Source organism: Dinoponera quadriceps, unplaced genomic scaffold (genome assembly GCF_001313825.1).
Source record: "Dinoponera quadriceps isolate SergipeBrazil2010 unplaced genomic scaffold, ASM131382v1 scaffold1249, whole genome shotgun sequence".
In the NCBI taxonomy this organism is placed as follows: domain Eukaryota; kingdom Metazoa; phylum Arthropoda; class Insecta; order Hymenoptera; family Formicidae; genus Dinoponera; species Dinoponera quadriceps.
The window spans coordinates 348819-366400 of record NW_014555318.1 but is presented as its reverse complement, the minus strand read 5'-3'; the positions used below and the strand labels follow the sequence as shown (position 1 = coordinate 366400).

Below are 17582 nucleotides of genomic sequence, written 5' to 3'. Positions count from 1 at the left end.
TATATATATATATATATATATATATATATTTACTTTCCACTTTAAACAATGCATTACTAATATTATTAATAATGATATATTAGGCCATTAAATATGAAATGTCCGATTTTGAATCAAAAGTTTTGGTTCATCATGTCTCAAACAAGAAGTGGTACAATTAATCAAATCATGCTATATTACTAAAAGGACACTGAATATTTTTAAATATGTTGAAAAGTTTACAAGTGACACTTACAAAAGAAATTTTATAAAAATGTAGGTAATACGCACGTATATATATGTGTTCGCGAATTTCCTTAAACTAAATTGTTCTAAAGAATAAAAATTTTTATCAGTTTACTAATATTGAATATGTTAAATGTAATCAAATTATATGGCTTATTATATGTACGTCAGTCATACAATTTATTTAACATTGTTTATCAGATCAATTGTTTTACTAATATTTCTATAAACGTTTTTCAGGCAACACATCTCACGTGATACCGCCGAAATGTTGAATCAACTGCATATAAAGAGTAACGGCTGTTTTTTGTATCTAGAGAAAGTTCTTGACGGTGTGGCGGAGAACTTTATTATCTTGCGTGAAGTACGTGAGATTCCAGGAACTTTGAATGGCCTATATCTCTGGCTTTGTCAACGGCTTTTCAGCAGGAAGCAATTCGCTAAAGTTCAGCCTCTTCTGAATGTCATACTTGCTGCTAAATTACCTATTACTCAGGATATACTTTATAAAAGCGTAAAAACAGCCTGCATCAATATAACATTGGACGACTTTAATCGCCGACTTTATTTCCTGCGCAGAATAATATCGGTCTCTCGTACCGGCGCATTAATGTTTTTTCATCACAGCTTTGCTGAATGGTTGCTGGATGTTAAGCATTGTACCCAGAAATATCTTTGTTCAGTCACTGAAGGTCATGCCATGTTGGCGGCTTATTACACGCTTCGTGGTCCTGAGCTTAATCCCGATGAGATTTGCGTGTTAGCTCAACATCTGCAACGCGCAATACTGAACAATACAACCAATACCATTGGTATCCTGGATACCCACACTCTTCAAACGCTCTGGATAATTGATAGCAGCGCTCCAATCGAAAGCTGTTATATAAATAGCTCTGAATGCATTCTTTGGCCCAAGCAAGATATGAAGCTCCTGAAACTACTAATCGATGCTGGTGCTAAGCCTTCCGAAAAGATCGAAGTTGAAGAAGATGTTATTAAAGATGCTATTGTTCCTTCTAGTCAGGTAATTTTCACTTTTTTTATTACTTTTTCATTATTTCTACACATTACGATATCTTTAAATCCTAATTATTGCTGTTGCGTAATGTTAGAATGTTGTCGATGTCTTGATATCCGGAGATAGATGAATTGTGGAAACATTGCACATTGTGGAAATAATAGCGTCATGAGTTGATGAAAAATTTCGCAGTAATTGTGCTGAAATGATATGCCACAATGCACCGATCCGAATAAATCTTGAAATTGATATTTGTCCAAAATTAAACAAATTCAATTCTTTCGGGATATTTCATTTACTGAATATATAATATTTTACGTTACAATATTCCTAAATTATAATTTAAGAATACTTCTACATTTTTATAATTAATTTGACTCCTTCAGATACAATTATATGTGTAAATGTTTCGAACAAATAACTGAATATAACTGAAATATTTCTCTCAATTATTGGGCAATTTCTTGTCAAATTTAATTTTGCTAATATTCGGTTAAGATGATTCGCCATATTCTCACGCATTCAATTATTGTTATATAATAATAATTATTATTTTCTCTAACATATTAATTATAGTTGACTTTGATAAGAATAATTGTTTTTCACTTTTAAACAGGTTTCACAAGATGTAAGTCCTGTAGATGAGTCAAGTGAACCATTAATTGAGCTTCTTGGTGAAAGCGGTGATATTAATCAAACAGATTCTTATGGACGGACAGTGTTACACACTTTAGCTGCCGATGGCAATGCGTCTCTACTAGAGTTGGCACTTTCAGCCTGTCCTCAGGTAGAAATTTATGTTTTAAATTATTTTATATAAAAAATACAAAAGAAAGACTCTGCAAAAGTTAAACCATATGCTAAATGGATAAAAGTAAAAAATTTATATGTAATAAAATGTTTTTAATAATACTTATCAATTAATATAAAATGAATATATAAAAATTTCATAAATGCTGCTGAGATTTCTCAAAAATATTCTCAGGAATAGTAATATTTAAAAATGTTTTACTCATTATCAGACTTTAGTGAATAGATTTTTATGAAATATTTTTTTGAAGTCAAGAAACAATAGTATCCTGCGCTGAGTACATGTGCGGTGACATCTGAGTATATCTGAGGTGACAAAATATGAAATAAAATATTAATTACTCTACTGGTCTGAATAAATGTTATTATCTATTAATATCATGAAAAGTATGGAAAAAAAGTAATATCGTATTTTTAACTCAAAATTGGAGGAAGGTTATTTATATTTAAAAACAACTTCAATCAATAATGTAACGGCCGCTGTTTTCTATAATTTTTTTGCCATCTTTCGGGCAGCTGCATAATTCCTCGAGCATAGAACTCGGGCGTTTTCTCAGCGAACAACTGCCGAAGATGGTTTTTACTTTAGTCCTCCAAAGAAGTGAATATCTTATGGAAGTTCTGAAAGAATTTTCATGTCGATCCTCATCCTGAAGAAGTGAACTGAAATGTTCACAAAACGTCGGATACAAATACTCGCGGCGCCAACTCGGAAGTCCCACATCAAATGTTTATCCACATTGCGAAAGCTTAAAATTTTACATTGATGCCATTTTCGTTTTTCTATTGCACGCAAAGATAACTGTGATATTTCTGAGATCATTATCTTTTTGAGGGGAATCCAATTTTCTTCTCCTAATCTAAACTACTTCTTGGCAGATGGAAACAAGCCTTTTTTTTTAGATTTTTAACATTCTCTCCATAAGGTTATCAGTGAAGAGTACAACCCTTTTTAAAGAAACAAACATGCACTTTTACTGGATGTTTTGTAGTAGTCCGCTGGAGAAGTTTATCCAGTGAGAAATAAGAATGATCATCAAAATGATATCGAGATGATATCGCAATGTGGAGATCGACAAAAAGTCGAAATCTAACATCGATTCGAGACGATTTCTGGAAATCCGGAATCATGAAGCTTCCTCAAAGATGGCAAATGGTAGTGGAACAGAACGGCACATATGTGGTTGATTAAATAAATAAATATATGTATATTTGTATGTATATATATATATATATATATATATATATATATATATATGTGAATATATAAAAAAATGTCTTTGAATTTTACTTAAAAAAACCGCACTTTCTGAACTTACCGGACAACCCAATTATTTGTCGAAATTTTTGTCGAAATTCTGTTATTTTGCACATGTGTCTCAATTTTCATCTATTTCATCATATCTTTGTGTCATATATAAACATTATGAATGCACCTCGAGGAACAACGTCGTTTTGCGTCGTATGCTTATATACCTGAAAAATAAATGTCGGAAATGGAGGAAATTTCATTTTTGGCTGAAGAGTAGTCTTGAGGCCTTGAGATTGGTTGTATCAATTTTAATCAGATCAAGTTAGAATTAAAAATTTTGCATTAATATTATATTAGAGAAATGACGTTAAATTTTTAATTACGGCTTTTAAGTATTTTTAATAGAAATATGTTTGATATAAAAATACCGAATAATCTATCTGGGAGCTCATTTCAAAGTTCGTTTTGTCGTCTGTTCTGTTATAATATAGTCACATTTGGTTTGTCGATTTTTATATATTTTTCATCATGACGCTACCGCATCATTTAATAATATTATTAAAATAATTCACCAATGAATTTTTTATTTTGTAGGCAAAATTGGAGATAGCTGACAGACATGGACAAACACCACTAAATTTAGCTGCTAGGCATGGTTATGGAGATGTAGTACGTGTCCTTTTAGCTGCTGGTGCAAAGGCAGATCATGCGGATTGCGATGGTTGGACCGCCCTTAGAGCTGCTGCTTGGGGAGGACATATTCAGGTACAATTAATAAATTTAATTATCCCACATTTCTCAAAACATTATTATCTGAATAACAAAGTTCATTTATATTTTTTCTTGTTAATCATATTAAAACAAAAGTAATACAATGTTGTCAATAGATGCCGATGAAACTAATTAAAATGATCTAAGTATAAATACTTTTTTGGTTTTTGAAGGTCATCTATTCTCCTTTTAAATAGTATATAATAAACTATGAATATAAATTATTCTTAAGATATACAATCATAATAAATATAAGTAAGAATCAAAGCCATTTTTCTTATATCAAAATTTCATTCAAATGATAGTTTAGTAAATGAATAGAACAATTCATTGGTGATATATTGATCTAATATTCGTTATACTAGCATTCATTGGGAGGGGGGGAGAGGCCTTAAAGTCGAAATCGCTTTTAGAAACTCTGTTGAAACGATAACAGAATAATCATGTCCTGTTAACAAATCCTGTTATATTTCACTTAACAAGCTGTCGAAAAAAATTTAGAGCAGATACTATGTAAAATCTGCTTTTTAAGACTGCTTCAGAAAGTTTTTTTACGATCGTTCCTAGTGGTATATTGACTCACAAGAAGTCTGATCAATAATCAATAATATAAAGAAAAAATAAATAATACCTTGTATTTCATTTGTTGACACCTTTTCACTGGGACATACTGTGTAATCAACTTACCACTTCACTTTAATCTTGATACTATCTGATACATAAAAGTTAATGTTTTACACTTAACAATATACGCACGAAAAAAATTGTTAAATTTTACTTTACGACTAAATGACACTCTCATAAAACGAATATTCGTTTAAACAGTTAAACGCTACGTCATTCCTCATATATTTTGTTTCACAGGTGGTCGAACAACTTTTAAAACACGGGGCAATGGTAGATTGCGCAGATTGGGATCAACGAACAGCACTAAGAGCAGCTGCATGGGGTGGACATGAAGATATTGTTAAAGCACTTTTACAACATGGTGCAGACGTTAACAGAACAGACGACGAGGGTAGAACTGCCCTGATTGCTGCTGCATATATGGGCCATAGTGAGATTGTAGAACATCTTTTAGATTTTGGAGCTAAAATTGATCACGCCGATAACGATGGTAGAACTGCGCTCAGCGTTGCTGCTCTTTGCGTGCCTGCCAACCATGGATATGCAAAAGTATTTTCTTCTTTATTAATATTTATTAAATAAAAATAACTCTTAAAGTAACTTTATAAAAATTTGACATAGAGCATGATTTTATATGTCCATTTGAAATATTTCGGAAAAAATGTATTATCTGAAAACATGTTTCAGACAGAAATTGTTTAGTTTTAAGACGATATTCTGGTTTGAAAGGAATAAAAGGTATTTTTTTGATATTTTTTTCTTGAAAGACCTAAAGGTTACTTAATACCAACAAACACTTTGCACACTCTTTTATTATTATTTTAATAATTGATTATTATTTTAAAGAAAATTCATTTAATTATTTTAACGTTTTTTAATTCAGAAAGGCTTCTTTTTCTTCTGTTACATGCTGGTCAATAAAAGCGTGCAAAAAAAATGCGTTGGGACGGTACGATAAATAATAGGTCTTCCTGACATTTGGTACAAAAAGTTTCTTATTCAGTTTAATTTTTGTATACACCATATTTTTGTCTAGTGAACTATATTAATGAACTATATTTGTATGTTGAAATCAAGCTGATTTTGATGTCGAAAATTTCTCAAAACCGAGATCGTCTGAATTTCGAATCAATGTTGGATTTCGACTTCTTTTCGATAATCAAATTTCGATTATTTCTACTTTTTATTTCTCACTGGAAAGTCTATGGAATTTTTATATGGATTTGTACGCATAGAATCACGATGATCTCATCCACATTGATTCTAGTACTGTTTTCGAGCAGATCATTCACTCAGTTTTCCACGTGAATAACACGTGTCGCTAGTCCATATCTGAGAGCTGCCAGATCGTGGGATTTTTGAATCGTAATTCATATGGTTGACAGTTTATATAATGCATTTCATGAATATAAAACTTGCGGCACACTATGCTTATATTTGTGCTAGATTGTGTTTTGATCAGTGTAATTCTAAAAATCACGTGAATCATTATCCAGAAATCTCACGATTTGGCAGCTTTGGTCCACGTGATAGAAACATGGATTCCACGTACCTTTTTTTTGTCGGGTAATTGTCTGTTGAATATGCTTGGGAGTACTTGGGGACCACCACTTTGCTAAATTTTATATATCGATATAATAAATAAAAATGATAATAATAATAAAATATTTAATAATAATAATTTAATAATAATAAAGATAATAAAAATTAATTATTAACAATCAATAATTAATAACATTTGGAAAATAAGAATCTTCTCCTAGGGATAAAAAGGAACTTAGCATATACATATACATTTCGGACAACTTCGGTCTTATATTTGTACGAGGAATTATCCCTTTTATGGTTGTTGTATCATGATAAAAGCTGGAGCCACTGTAAATGTTATACTAATAGAAAGATTCATTTTCCATCATAGGTTGTCACAATACTTTTAGAGCGAGGTGCCATCGTTGACCACCAAGACAAAGATGGAATGACCCCACTATTAGTCGCTGCGTTTGAAGGTCATAGAGATGTTTGTGAACTACTATTGGAAAATGAAGCAGATGTAGATCATTGCGACGTAATAGGAAGGACGCCTTTGTGGGCGGCTGCGAGCATGGGACACGGATCTGTTGTTGCTCTTTTACTGTTCTGGGGTTGCTACGTTGACAGTATAGACAACGAAGGTAGAACTGTCCTTAGCGTGGCTGCTGCTCAGGGCTGTACAGACGTTGTAAAACAGCTGCTTGATAGAGGTATTTATATCATAAACATATACATTTATGAAGATATATATATATTCACCCATCACATATGAATCCTTAAGTGCATTTGGAAATCCGTTCTTTGTGTTTCCTTTGTATTGCTTCAAATTTACGAGAAAGAGAGAGAGAGAGTTTGCCAGCTATTATTTATGACTTTTTCTTATTTATATCCTTTTATTTGTTGCTGGTATATAAGCTGTATAGCTATTGTCGTTTAGGTAGCTGCAATAATCAGCGGCTTTATGTCTTTACGGCTAAGTAACTTGTCTTGCGCATTTTCTTGTTAAAAGCATCATTCTTTTTTCGGCATGAAATAAACAATAAAGATAAAATAATACGCTTTTAGCACGAAAGCGTGTAAGGCGACTATCACATATATGTCACGAATATTTAAGTAAAACAAATATTATTGTTTTATTAACTTGATAATCCACAAACGTGTAAAGAGATGTATTTTCATATTAAGGGCTAGACGAACAACACAGGGACAATTCTGGTTGGACTCCTTTACACTACGCAGCATTCGAAGGTCACATTGATGTTTGTGAAGCACTTTTGGATGCTGGTGCGAAGATTGATGAGACAGATAATGACGGAAAAAGCGCACTTATGCTTGCGGCTCAGGAAGGACACACATCGTTGGTAGAAAAATTACTGGAACGACATGATGCTACTATAGATCAGCATGCTCATGATGGCAAAACTGCAATCAGGTATTACAATAATGACTCCTATTGTATCTATAACAAATGAGGTGGAATGTTATCCACTCCCGGTCCATTATTTTACAAACAGAGAGTTTAAACAATTAAAGACCTTACCGATCTCGAAACCAATGTCAAAAATATTGAGAATGTGATCAAGATTTCAACACTTAACATGGCTATTACTCTCATTATATATGGACTCAAAATAGCCAGCGAAATAATTGGCAGTAGGATGGGTCATTAGTTAAAATTTGGTTATTATGGTTATTATGTAAAATATGAGAGGGAGGCCGATCACAGTTAGTGATGATACTAACTGATTTAAAACTCCAAAAAATGTTTAATGGTTTTGCCAATATTAAATTCAGATCTCCGAATGTAACTTAAACAGTAACTTATAGAAAGCATTTTGCATTCCGATCTAAGTTGTGCAAATAGTTAACGTAAGATCCTAAACGTTTATCATTAATATAAAATAATATAAAATTTTCTAATTGATGGCTCTGCGGAAAGGGATTCTAAGCACCGGTCGATGTGGATTATCGCACCATGCGCTAACGGGACCCTCTCTTAAATGATGATCTCAAATATCTTATGAATGTATTTTAAATGTTTCATATAAAAGTTGGAGTATCTAAAAGATTTATTTATTGATTATCTTATCAGAGTTTGACTTTGGGTTTTACAGACATTAAATGAAGTTCAACTTCATTTTTTTTAATGGAATCATATAGTTTTCTTAACACAAATTGACTCCTCTGTTCATTCTACGTATAAAAGTAGTTAGTGTTGTAAGATCATAGAAAAGTGAATGCTTTCCGAGATATTTTACTTTTTATTATAATATTTTTCAGTACAAGATATATAAAATATCTTATAAAATGTTCACTTTTCGATAATATCATCTTAATACTATTGTACTTGGAATGACCGCTGATAGAATCAACCGCTATAAGCAAATATAGAGAAAAAAATTAAAAATATTCATTGCATTTTGTAAATATATCGATGCACCAATGTGCAATGATTAATATGATCAGTAATCGATTTATTATTACGGAGAGGAGAAATATTAAGGTGGTTATCGAAAAGTGAATACTTTATGAGATATTTCATATTTTGTGTCGAAAAATATCACAATAAAAAATAAAATATTTAACCCTTAGCTGACACACGGGGTTAAAAATACCCCAGAGTGTTTTTGAACGCAAATTTTTCATAGCTGCACGCCAAATTTGGTTCTGTGGCGTCACCTAGTATTAGTCGAGACTTGACTCAATATTGATAAATAAAACAATTATACACATTTTTTCTGGCTGGGATCCAAAATACCCCCTATAGCACGTACGTTATTATTTTGACGTGTGTCAGCTAAGGGTTAAAAGTATTCACTTTTTGATGATCTTACCCTTACTTCTTTTATATGTAGAATGAACAGAAATAAACGATTTGTGTTAAGAAAATGATATGAATATGATTGCGCTTAAAAAATATAAAGTTGGCTTTCATTTGACCTTGATACTTCCAATCAAGGTCAAACTGATGAGATTAGTGAATAAATCCTTTTAAATCTTCCAACTTTTATATGAAATTTTTTTAAATGCATTATTCAAGAGATAGTTTGAGGTCGTCATGGAAAATGAGACCATGCATAAATAAGATTTGACTGGTAAATCTTATGTTGTGTATATATATTATTTATTATAGGCTAGCAGCTTTGGAAGGACATTATGATACGGTGAGAACATTATTATTTCATAATGCTGATGTTAACGCAAAGGATGCTGATGGAAGAAGCACTCTTTATATACTTGCATTAGAAAACAGATTAACTATGGCCAGGTTTCTGTTGGAACACGCGAATGTTGACGTAGAAAGTAGAGACTCAGAAGTAAGTGAAATAATCACATGATAAAGAATTAGATACTGATAAGGATTAAAACATTTGTAATTCTTCTTCAGGGTAGGACACCATTGCACGTAAGCGCTTGGCAGGGACATATGGAAATGGTAGCATTGTTGTTAACAGAAGGTAATGCTACTGTAAATGCCTGTGACAATGAAAATAGAACATCACTTCATTTGGCTGCTTGGCAAGGACATGCAGCAATCGTCAGGTTATTGTTAGAAAATGGCGCCACTCCTGATCATACTTGCAATCAAGGTGCAACAGCTCTAGGTAGGATATTGTGATTATATGAAAAATAATATGATTTAAATTACATACGCACGCACGCACGCACGCACGCACGCACAAACAAACAAACAAAAGATATGCATGCACACGCATTTTTGTAAAATAATTTCAAATTCTTAAAAGAAAACGATTTTGAGAAAGAAATATAAAATCAGCTCTCGACATATGTGATGAATCTGACTCGTATTTACACGTATTAGGTGCGCAAATTAATTCGGTGCTCTTTTTTGAAGAAGAAAAAACTGAGCCTTTATTTACAAAAAAAATAATAAACATGTCAACCTTTCAAATATTCATTTTCTAATACTTTTCTCCCTCTATCGTACACATCAACAAGAGAATTTATATCTGGGTTATAGAGAGGAGAAGAGGTGCGCGTTCAGCATCTTCTCGGGCGGAACACTCTATACAATATGTATTTTGTGCAAATGTTGATAAAACAAATAAAATTTGTAGGTATTGCCGCTCAAGAAGGGCACGAGCACTGCGTTCGAGCACTTTTAGACCATGGAGCTGATCCAAGTCATTCTGATCACTGCGGGCGGAACGCTATTAAAGTAGCTGCTAAAAGTGGTCACGAAACAGTCGTAAAATTACTGGAGGAACATTCTGCTGCTAATCAACGCATTATGAAGGCTGGCATCAATGGAGGTTAATTTTTTACATTTCTTATTCGTTTACACAATTAAATGATATACGAGAGTAGATTGAAAAGTTTCCAAAATGACAATGATGAAAACAAAATAAATTTAATTCAAGTTATTTATTTTATTTTATTTTATTTATGTATTTTATTTTTCAATATAATCTCCTTGAAGCTCAACATACGCTTGATCCAATGTTTCTGCAGTTTCTCGACTCCTTTTTGGAAGTGACTCTCTTCGAGGTCTCCAAAATAACCGTTTACAACGTCAAAGATCAACTCTTCGTTTGATCGAAATTTCTTTCCACCTAGTTATTTTTTTATTTTTTCAATACAACTATATTTTTTTCTATATTACTATTGTGCACAAAAAGACAAATTCAATGATATAACATTATGTCATCATTTTGATCATTCAATCTCAAGATAATTCAGTTAATACTTAAAACATAATTAACGAATGCGTCGTCGATATATAAAGCAGTGAGACTCAAACATAAACAAATTAATAAATTAATATTATTCGTGTATTAAATTTTCGATTTACGTAACATATGTGTGAAGAAGTATTGAAACATATATAAGCTTAAATAAACATACATTTTAAATATATGTTTTAACAAATGTACAAAGGTGAAGTTTGTCGTATATTCGGCGTTGTTTTCATCAATACAGTCATGTTCAAAAGATAATCATATTTCATACAAGAAAAAATTAAAAGTGAATTTTCGAACGAAAACCCTAAACACATGGGTAAAATTTGCCAAGCGATATTTTGCTGTCTCCCTTGTCTAAAACGATTAGGTGACAAAAAATAGCCAAGTTCGGATGATTTTCAATGGAGAAATTAGTGAAATAATTTTAGATTTAATGTATAGTGCTGGCAAACCCTTATATTTTAAGAGTGATAACATTTGGAAAGTTGACCTGAGTAAATTTTACTCATGTTTAGTTTTTTAGGATTAAATGAAAAATCCCATCGTCTTGTCCAATTTTCATTATTACGAATAAAATTGATGTGTAAAATCGTGTTTTAGTTGCGCAAAACTTACTAAATTATGTATTGACATTTTTACAATTCTGCTCTGATTAATCCGGTTATCTTGCGTTGGTTGAATTTATACATGCGATATAATGATACTTATTAGTCAATCTATAATATTAACCTGCAGTTGAAATTTTTTCAGGTGGTAGCAGTAGTGCTACTTCTATAACCTCCGATTCGACGATTGAAACTAAGCCTTCCTCAGCAATCCTAAACCCCCTATCAATGCAATATAGTCCAGCAGAGTCTCCAGATTCAACAAAACGGCGCAGTTGTATTTCTTTAGGAAATAATTCGAGCAATAGCAAGTCAAGCAGTAACTTAACTGGCAGTATTAAAAGTGACCAAGGGAAACTCAATAAAAATTCGGTTGTTACTTATCAGGTAATGTGAAAGTACCTAATATTAATTGTTCGAAATATTTATTTTTATTTATGTGCGAAATTAAAGCTACTACTAGAAAAATATTGTTTTCGATAAATTATATAATTATATAATTACAAGTATTATTTTAGTTGTATTTGATTTCACTAACTAGAGTCGTGTTGAGATTTTTAAACTGGTTTAATTTCAGACTCCGTTATCCTTCACGCAACAATTACAACAGTGTTCAAGAGGAGCAAAGAGTAGACCACTCAGCAAATTACTGCTGTCACCTTTAAAAAGCGAGCCGCAGAGTCCAATATATGCTTCTCCACCACATTCTCCATTTAGCGACAGTTTTATTCCTTATTCGCCCACAAATACAAGCCCACCTAGTTCTCAAACAGCCGTCAACGTAATGCAAAGTCAATTGGGTGTATCATTGCTGATGGGAAATTCAAATATACTACATAAAACGCAAACGGAAGGATATAATCATTCAACGGTCATATATGAGCCAATTAACATCAAAACTATAGACAAACATAACATTGCTAAACCGCTTGAATTAACAAATGAAATGTTAGGTTTGAGCATTGGAAAGGACAAAGAAAACGGACGTGATATTTCGAAGACTTTCAATAAACGAAATTCAGCCGATACACACTTCTCGCGAAATACTCATATGAGAATAATATTGGGAAATAGTGGAGCCGGTGTTGGTAGAAACGTCAAATATCTGGCTTCAGACCATACACCTGGAAGGTAAGAATTAATGATAACTATATTACATGATAGTTACACTACACTACGCACATATCTGAATTATATTTATAATGGCATAAATTTAATAAGTTTTTATATTGCAAAAATGTTCCAGTCGTCAAATTCAGATATATGAACAGAATTATCATAGACTGAAATATTTTTAAATTAATATTTATAATTAATTCTTTAATAATGCAGGTATCAATTAGATTATCAATCTCAAGAGACACAGTAGTCTGTCTCATATTAAGCGTTACGCACAAGCAACGCACGGGCGGCATAATCGTGCTTGTGTATACAGAATGAGCAAAGCCATGAGACCTTTAAATATATTGAAAAACGAAGCATTTCTAAAAAAAAGATGTTTCAAACATCTTACAAAATATTAAGTGATATGTTAAATGATTATATTGACTCGACATTGTGGATGGTATTGGTCAGTGTACATCAAAGACATTAAAAAAATTTTTTTTAACACACATAAATACTTCACTATCTTCTTGTAGCTCGTATATAGGCGTTTTCGAATATGTTGAATATATGAATATGGCATTTTTAATATGACTATATTCTTTTTCTTTACCTTTTCGTTACTAAGAATGATTTTAATCGTCCAGCCCAAAACCAAATTGTAGAGTGTCAAAATTATTTCATTTAAGCCGATGCGGTATAATATGACATAAATATTGCACATGTAACCTTGTTTACACATCACTGATACCGCTTAGGAACCTGTATTGTACGATTGCCTTTCAGCCAATCTCTGGCATAACGAAAGAGTAGTTGCATCACTAATAGACGAGTCACACGAGGTATATTAATTATTGATTTGGCTTTTATAGGTTTTCACTTTTGTAGGTAGGCTGGAGATCGAAAAATATTTAATCTATGCTTTACTGTTTACACAAACATTCAATGATTTTCAAATAATTAAATAACGATAAAAGATCGTCAATATCTTAATTGCGTAATATAATTGTATTGCATTAATGCACAAGTCTGTCGAGGTTGGTGACATAGACTGTGATATAGCTAACATGCGTATAGAGAGGTTTTAGTCAGAGAGATTTGTCTCACGACCTCTCATCATTGTCGCGTTATGTGCCCCGTGCTATGGGGTACCTCCCACGTGGAGCTCAGCTCTCAGAGCTTTCGCCACAGACATCTATATAATAACTAGACTGCTAAATCTGCTTTGTTCCCAAATAGAAAAGTGAACACTAAGAAACTGTATATTACCACATGTTTAAAGTAGGAGATATGTATATCTTATTGGTTAAATGTAATATCTATATGTGTCTGCATACACATGTATCTTTATTACTAGTAGAAAGTTTTTACCTTTAAATTTTGTACCAAAATTTTAAATCAAAATATTTTCCCGTCCTTTTGCGATTTTGAATTGTTGACATTAATGATTGTAAAACGTCAATGGTGGAGCAAGCGACGTATCTCAAATGTCAATATTGTTCATGATAATCAAAGAGCGTATTCCACTTATTTAGCACTTTATTTTAAAAAAAGAAAAAAAACATTTGCCGCCGAAATTGATTTGTATTGCATATGATAATAATGCTGTAAGTCACGCAATATGTAAAAATTGGCATAGAAAATTTCGCTACGGAGATTTTTATCTAAAAGACAAACCATAAACTGTCAAATTTGAATCGGACGAGCTGCAGACATTATCAAATCAAATCATGCAGCGCAAAAAGAATTTGCGGAACAGTCAGTCGAAAAACCATTTTCATTTGTGTTAAATGAGAAAGAAGGAAAGGAGGAAAATAGATGCCGAGATAAATTGATTGAAGAGAACAAAATGCACCGGTACGATACCGCATACTGTCTTTGCTAATTTGGTTTGAAAGAAGGATGTTTTTACCACTAAATAATCACGGGTAATGAAAAATAGATCCTATGTAACAACCCCAAGCGCAAAAAATCATAAGTAGAACTTGGCTAACTCTGGACGACATCCATTGAAAAGCCCAATTTTCTCACACTAAGAAGATTTTGTTCTATGGGACTGGGAAGGCGTGCTGTTGAAACAGTCACGGCGGACCGCAGCAACTCATCAATTTGAGCGAAACTTTGGAGGAAAAGAGGTTATTTACTAGGCAAGAAAGCTTAGTATAGTTACTCTGCTGTGTAAAAACACATGGCTCGCATGCTTCTGAAGCAACAAAGCAGATCATCTTCGCGTTGTGTTATTTCTTCCGCATGCGTATTCACTAGATATGATCCTTTCCATCTATTCCGGACGATGCAATATCATTTATACACTTCAGAAGTCCGATGAAGCATCAATAATGACTTTATCGCTTAGCAAAACCTGGTAAGCTTTTATTACCTGGGAATTCGCAAATTGCCCGCAGAAAATGGCAGATCATCGATAATAACAGGGAATATTTCGATTGAGTTCTTTTTATTTATTTTCAAATAAAGATTGAATTTTGTTAAAACAAAAGAACGTTCTATTATTCCTGATACATGTGCCTATAGACACACACACATATATATATATATATATATAATATTCAACTAATCCGAAAGTGATTGTTATACTGCACAGATGACTGTGCGCGAGATTTCATATGTTCTACGGACATGCATTTCGCTTGAATTAGAAATCTATTTGTTACATAGATGTCTGTAGCTTTCGCACACAAATTATCGTAAGAGTCATAGATATCTGTACTATAATAAACATCTAGCCTTAGATATAATATACAAACTTGTATATATTGTGTCTGCCACTGAATTCTACTCAATCTAGAATGAACGCGGCAATTGATCTCAGACCACGTAATCCGAAAGAGAGAGAAAGAGGTATAAGTTGGGAATATCTATCTTTTTCTAACATATCGCACTTAAACTATGCAAATCGTAGTTTATTAAAGAACACTAATAAGGGGACCACCAGAGATTGTCCTCTAGAATTTCGCCGAACTTGAAATATGTTATAATGCTATATTCCCACTATAATGCATGGTAAAGTTATTTAATGCAACTTTCAAGTATTCACGAGAAAATTGAGTTGAAAGTTTTATGTGTAGTTTATATACCATAGTTTATATACCGCGAGTTTTCGACATCTTTCGAGTTCAGCGGCATAGCAGAATGCATAAGGTACTTGTCTACGAGGGTAGTTTGAAGAGTAACTTAGTTTGATATAAAGGTTTTAATTTCATAGGGTACTTTATTTTTTTAACATAATCTCCTCGAAGTTCAACGCACTTCCTCCAACCTGGTTTCTCTAGGTTTCCGATTTCCTCCCGGAAGTGGATTTCTTCGAGGTCCTTAAAATAGTAAGTTTACGGCCTCTTCATTCCCACCCAAATCTTTTTCTAGCTAGAAAATTTTGAGTTTTGGGAAAACAGATGGAAATCTGAGGGAGCTAAATCAGGCGAATACGGTGGATGCGGAAGAATGTTAAACTTCAATTCGGTCAATTTTTGCTAAACGGCAACCGGTTTGAATGCACCGGCGCATTGTCATGGTGAAATAATTCCACCTTTTTCTCTCGGCCATTCTGGGACATTTTTCCGCAATCGCTGCTTTTAACTTCTCCAAAAGTGTTCTATAGTATTTGCCAGTAACGTAACGATTTTACCCTTCTCAAAATAATCGATCGTGATAATTACTTTTGCATCCCAAAAAATTAATGTCATTAATGTCATTAATACCTTTTCAGCTGATGGTGAACGGTGGTTTTCACCTTTTTCCAAATCATCGTTCATCTCGTTCAGTTTACTGTTTCGATTGCGTTTTTGACTTACAGGTGTGTAATGATGAATCCAAGTTTCATCCATGGTTACAAAACGCCGTATGAAATCCATTGTATTCTTCTTAAACATCTCTTGAAAGTCAGTCGGCTGATGATGTTCGCATTCAAACTTGCTTTTGTTTGACAGTGAACAAAATTCATTTTGCGGAAAGTTTTTTCATATTCATTACATTATGCAAGATGAAATGAATTCGCTCAGTTAAGACGCTCAAAGTTGGCCTCTGCTATCTCGTGCACTTTCATTCGGACAAAAACCATATTGTATGGACCACGCTTGAATTCGTTTACTCAAAGTCGAACGGTTTCATAGGAAGAGCATGAGTCATCCAACGCAGGATAAATCCTTTCATAGATTTCTTTCGTCGTTTTCTCTTCTAAAAATAAGAATTGAATCACATTTCGAAATCCAATTTTATTCATTTTGTACTATCGTCCGAAACGCTTATATTGAAACAATTCAGACAAACAAAGAATTAATGGCAGAATGACTTGAAATTTCGCGTAGGTTATTACAAGAAAGGGAAATTTATCACCACATATACAGTTGTTGCACATATTCTCTGTAAGTGTCCAGACCAAATTACTTTTCAAGTCACTCTCGTACTACGACAAAAATGCTGCAGGTTCGAAACTTGATTTTTACAACTTTTATTTTAAATCTATATGCACAGATTATTGTGTAACATATTGTGAATAAACATATGAACATTTATATTCTTTTATATTTCCTTTTAAACATTTCCAAACAGCTAATCATAATTGCACTTTCTTTTTCATTGTTAACAAGAAATTGATCTGTATATCTTTTGTTACATGATGTGATGTGGCAGCTTTTAATATGGCGCCTATAAGAGAAGGCGTTATCGCGTTAAAGGCCCTGCGATCGCGCGATTAAATATAATTTTTTGCTTGTGCGAAATTTATTTAGGTAGCAGGGACCACGCACCTTTCGTGCGCGGGCCCTCTAGTGGTGGCTCTTGCGCTTCGAAATTGTATTGCTTACGCTTCACCTGACGGCAAGAAGACCAGGGAGAAGCAAGAAGGCCCATCCAAAATAGCGGAAAAGCGCCGATATTGAGGATACTGCGAGAATATCAGGTGATTGCCCTTTACGATACAT

At 33.0% G+C, this 17582-nt stretch overlaps 1 protein-coding gene across 1 annotated transcript in view; it reads left to right on the top strand.

Moving 5' to 3' along the window:
• Positions 1-13239, top strand: part of LOC106743794 (ankyrin repeat domain-containing protein 50) — a 14761-nt gene extending 1522 nt beyond the window's left edge. The window contains exons 2-13 of the mRNA XM_014617987.1: positions 466-1249; positions 1860-2030; positions 3900-4070; positions 4941-5252; positions 6622-6943; positions 7419-7665; positions 9367-9550; positions 9622-9838; positions 10313-10507; positions 11687-11928; positions 12119-12672; positions 12874-13239. Of these exons, the coding sequence (XP_014473473.1) occupies positions 466-1249; positions 1860-2030; positions 3900-4070; positions 4941-5252; positions 6622-6943; positions 7419-7665; positions 9367-9550; positions 9622-9838; positions 10313-10507; positions 11687-11928; positions 12119-12672; positions 12874-12910 (3436 nt within the window). The 3' untranslated portion in view covers positions 12911-13239. The remainder of the gene's footprint in view (positions 1-465; positions 1250-1859; positions 2031-3899; positions 4071-4940; positions 5253-6621; positions 6944-7418; positions 7666-9366; positions 9551-9621; positions 9839-10312; positions 10508-11686; positions 11929-12118; positions 12673-12873) is intronic.
• The last annotated feature ends 4343 nt before the right edge of the window (positions 13240-17582 follow it).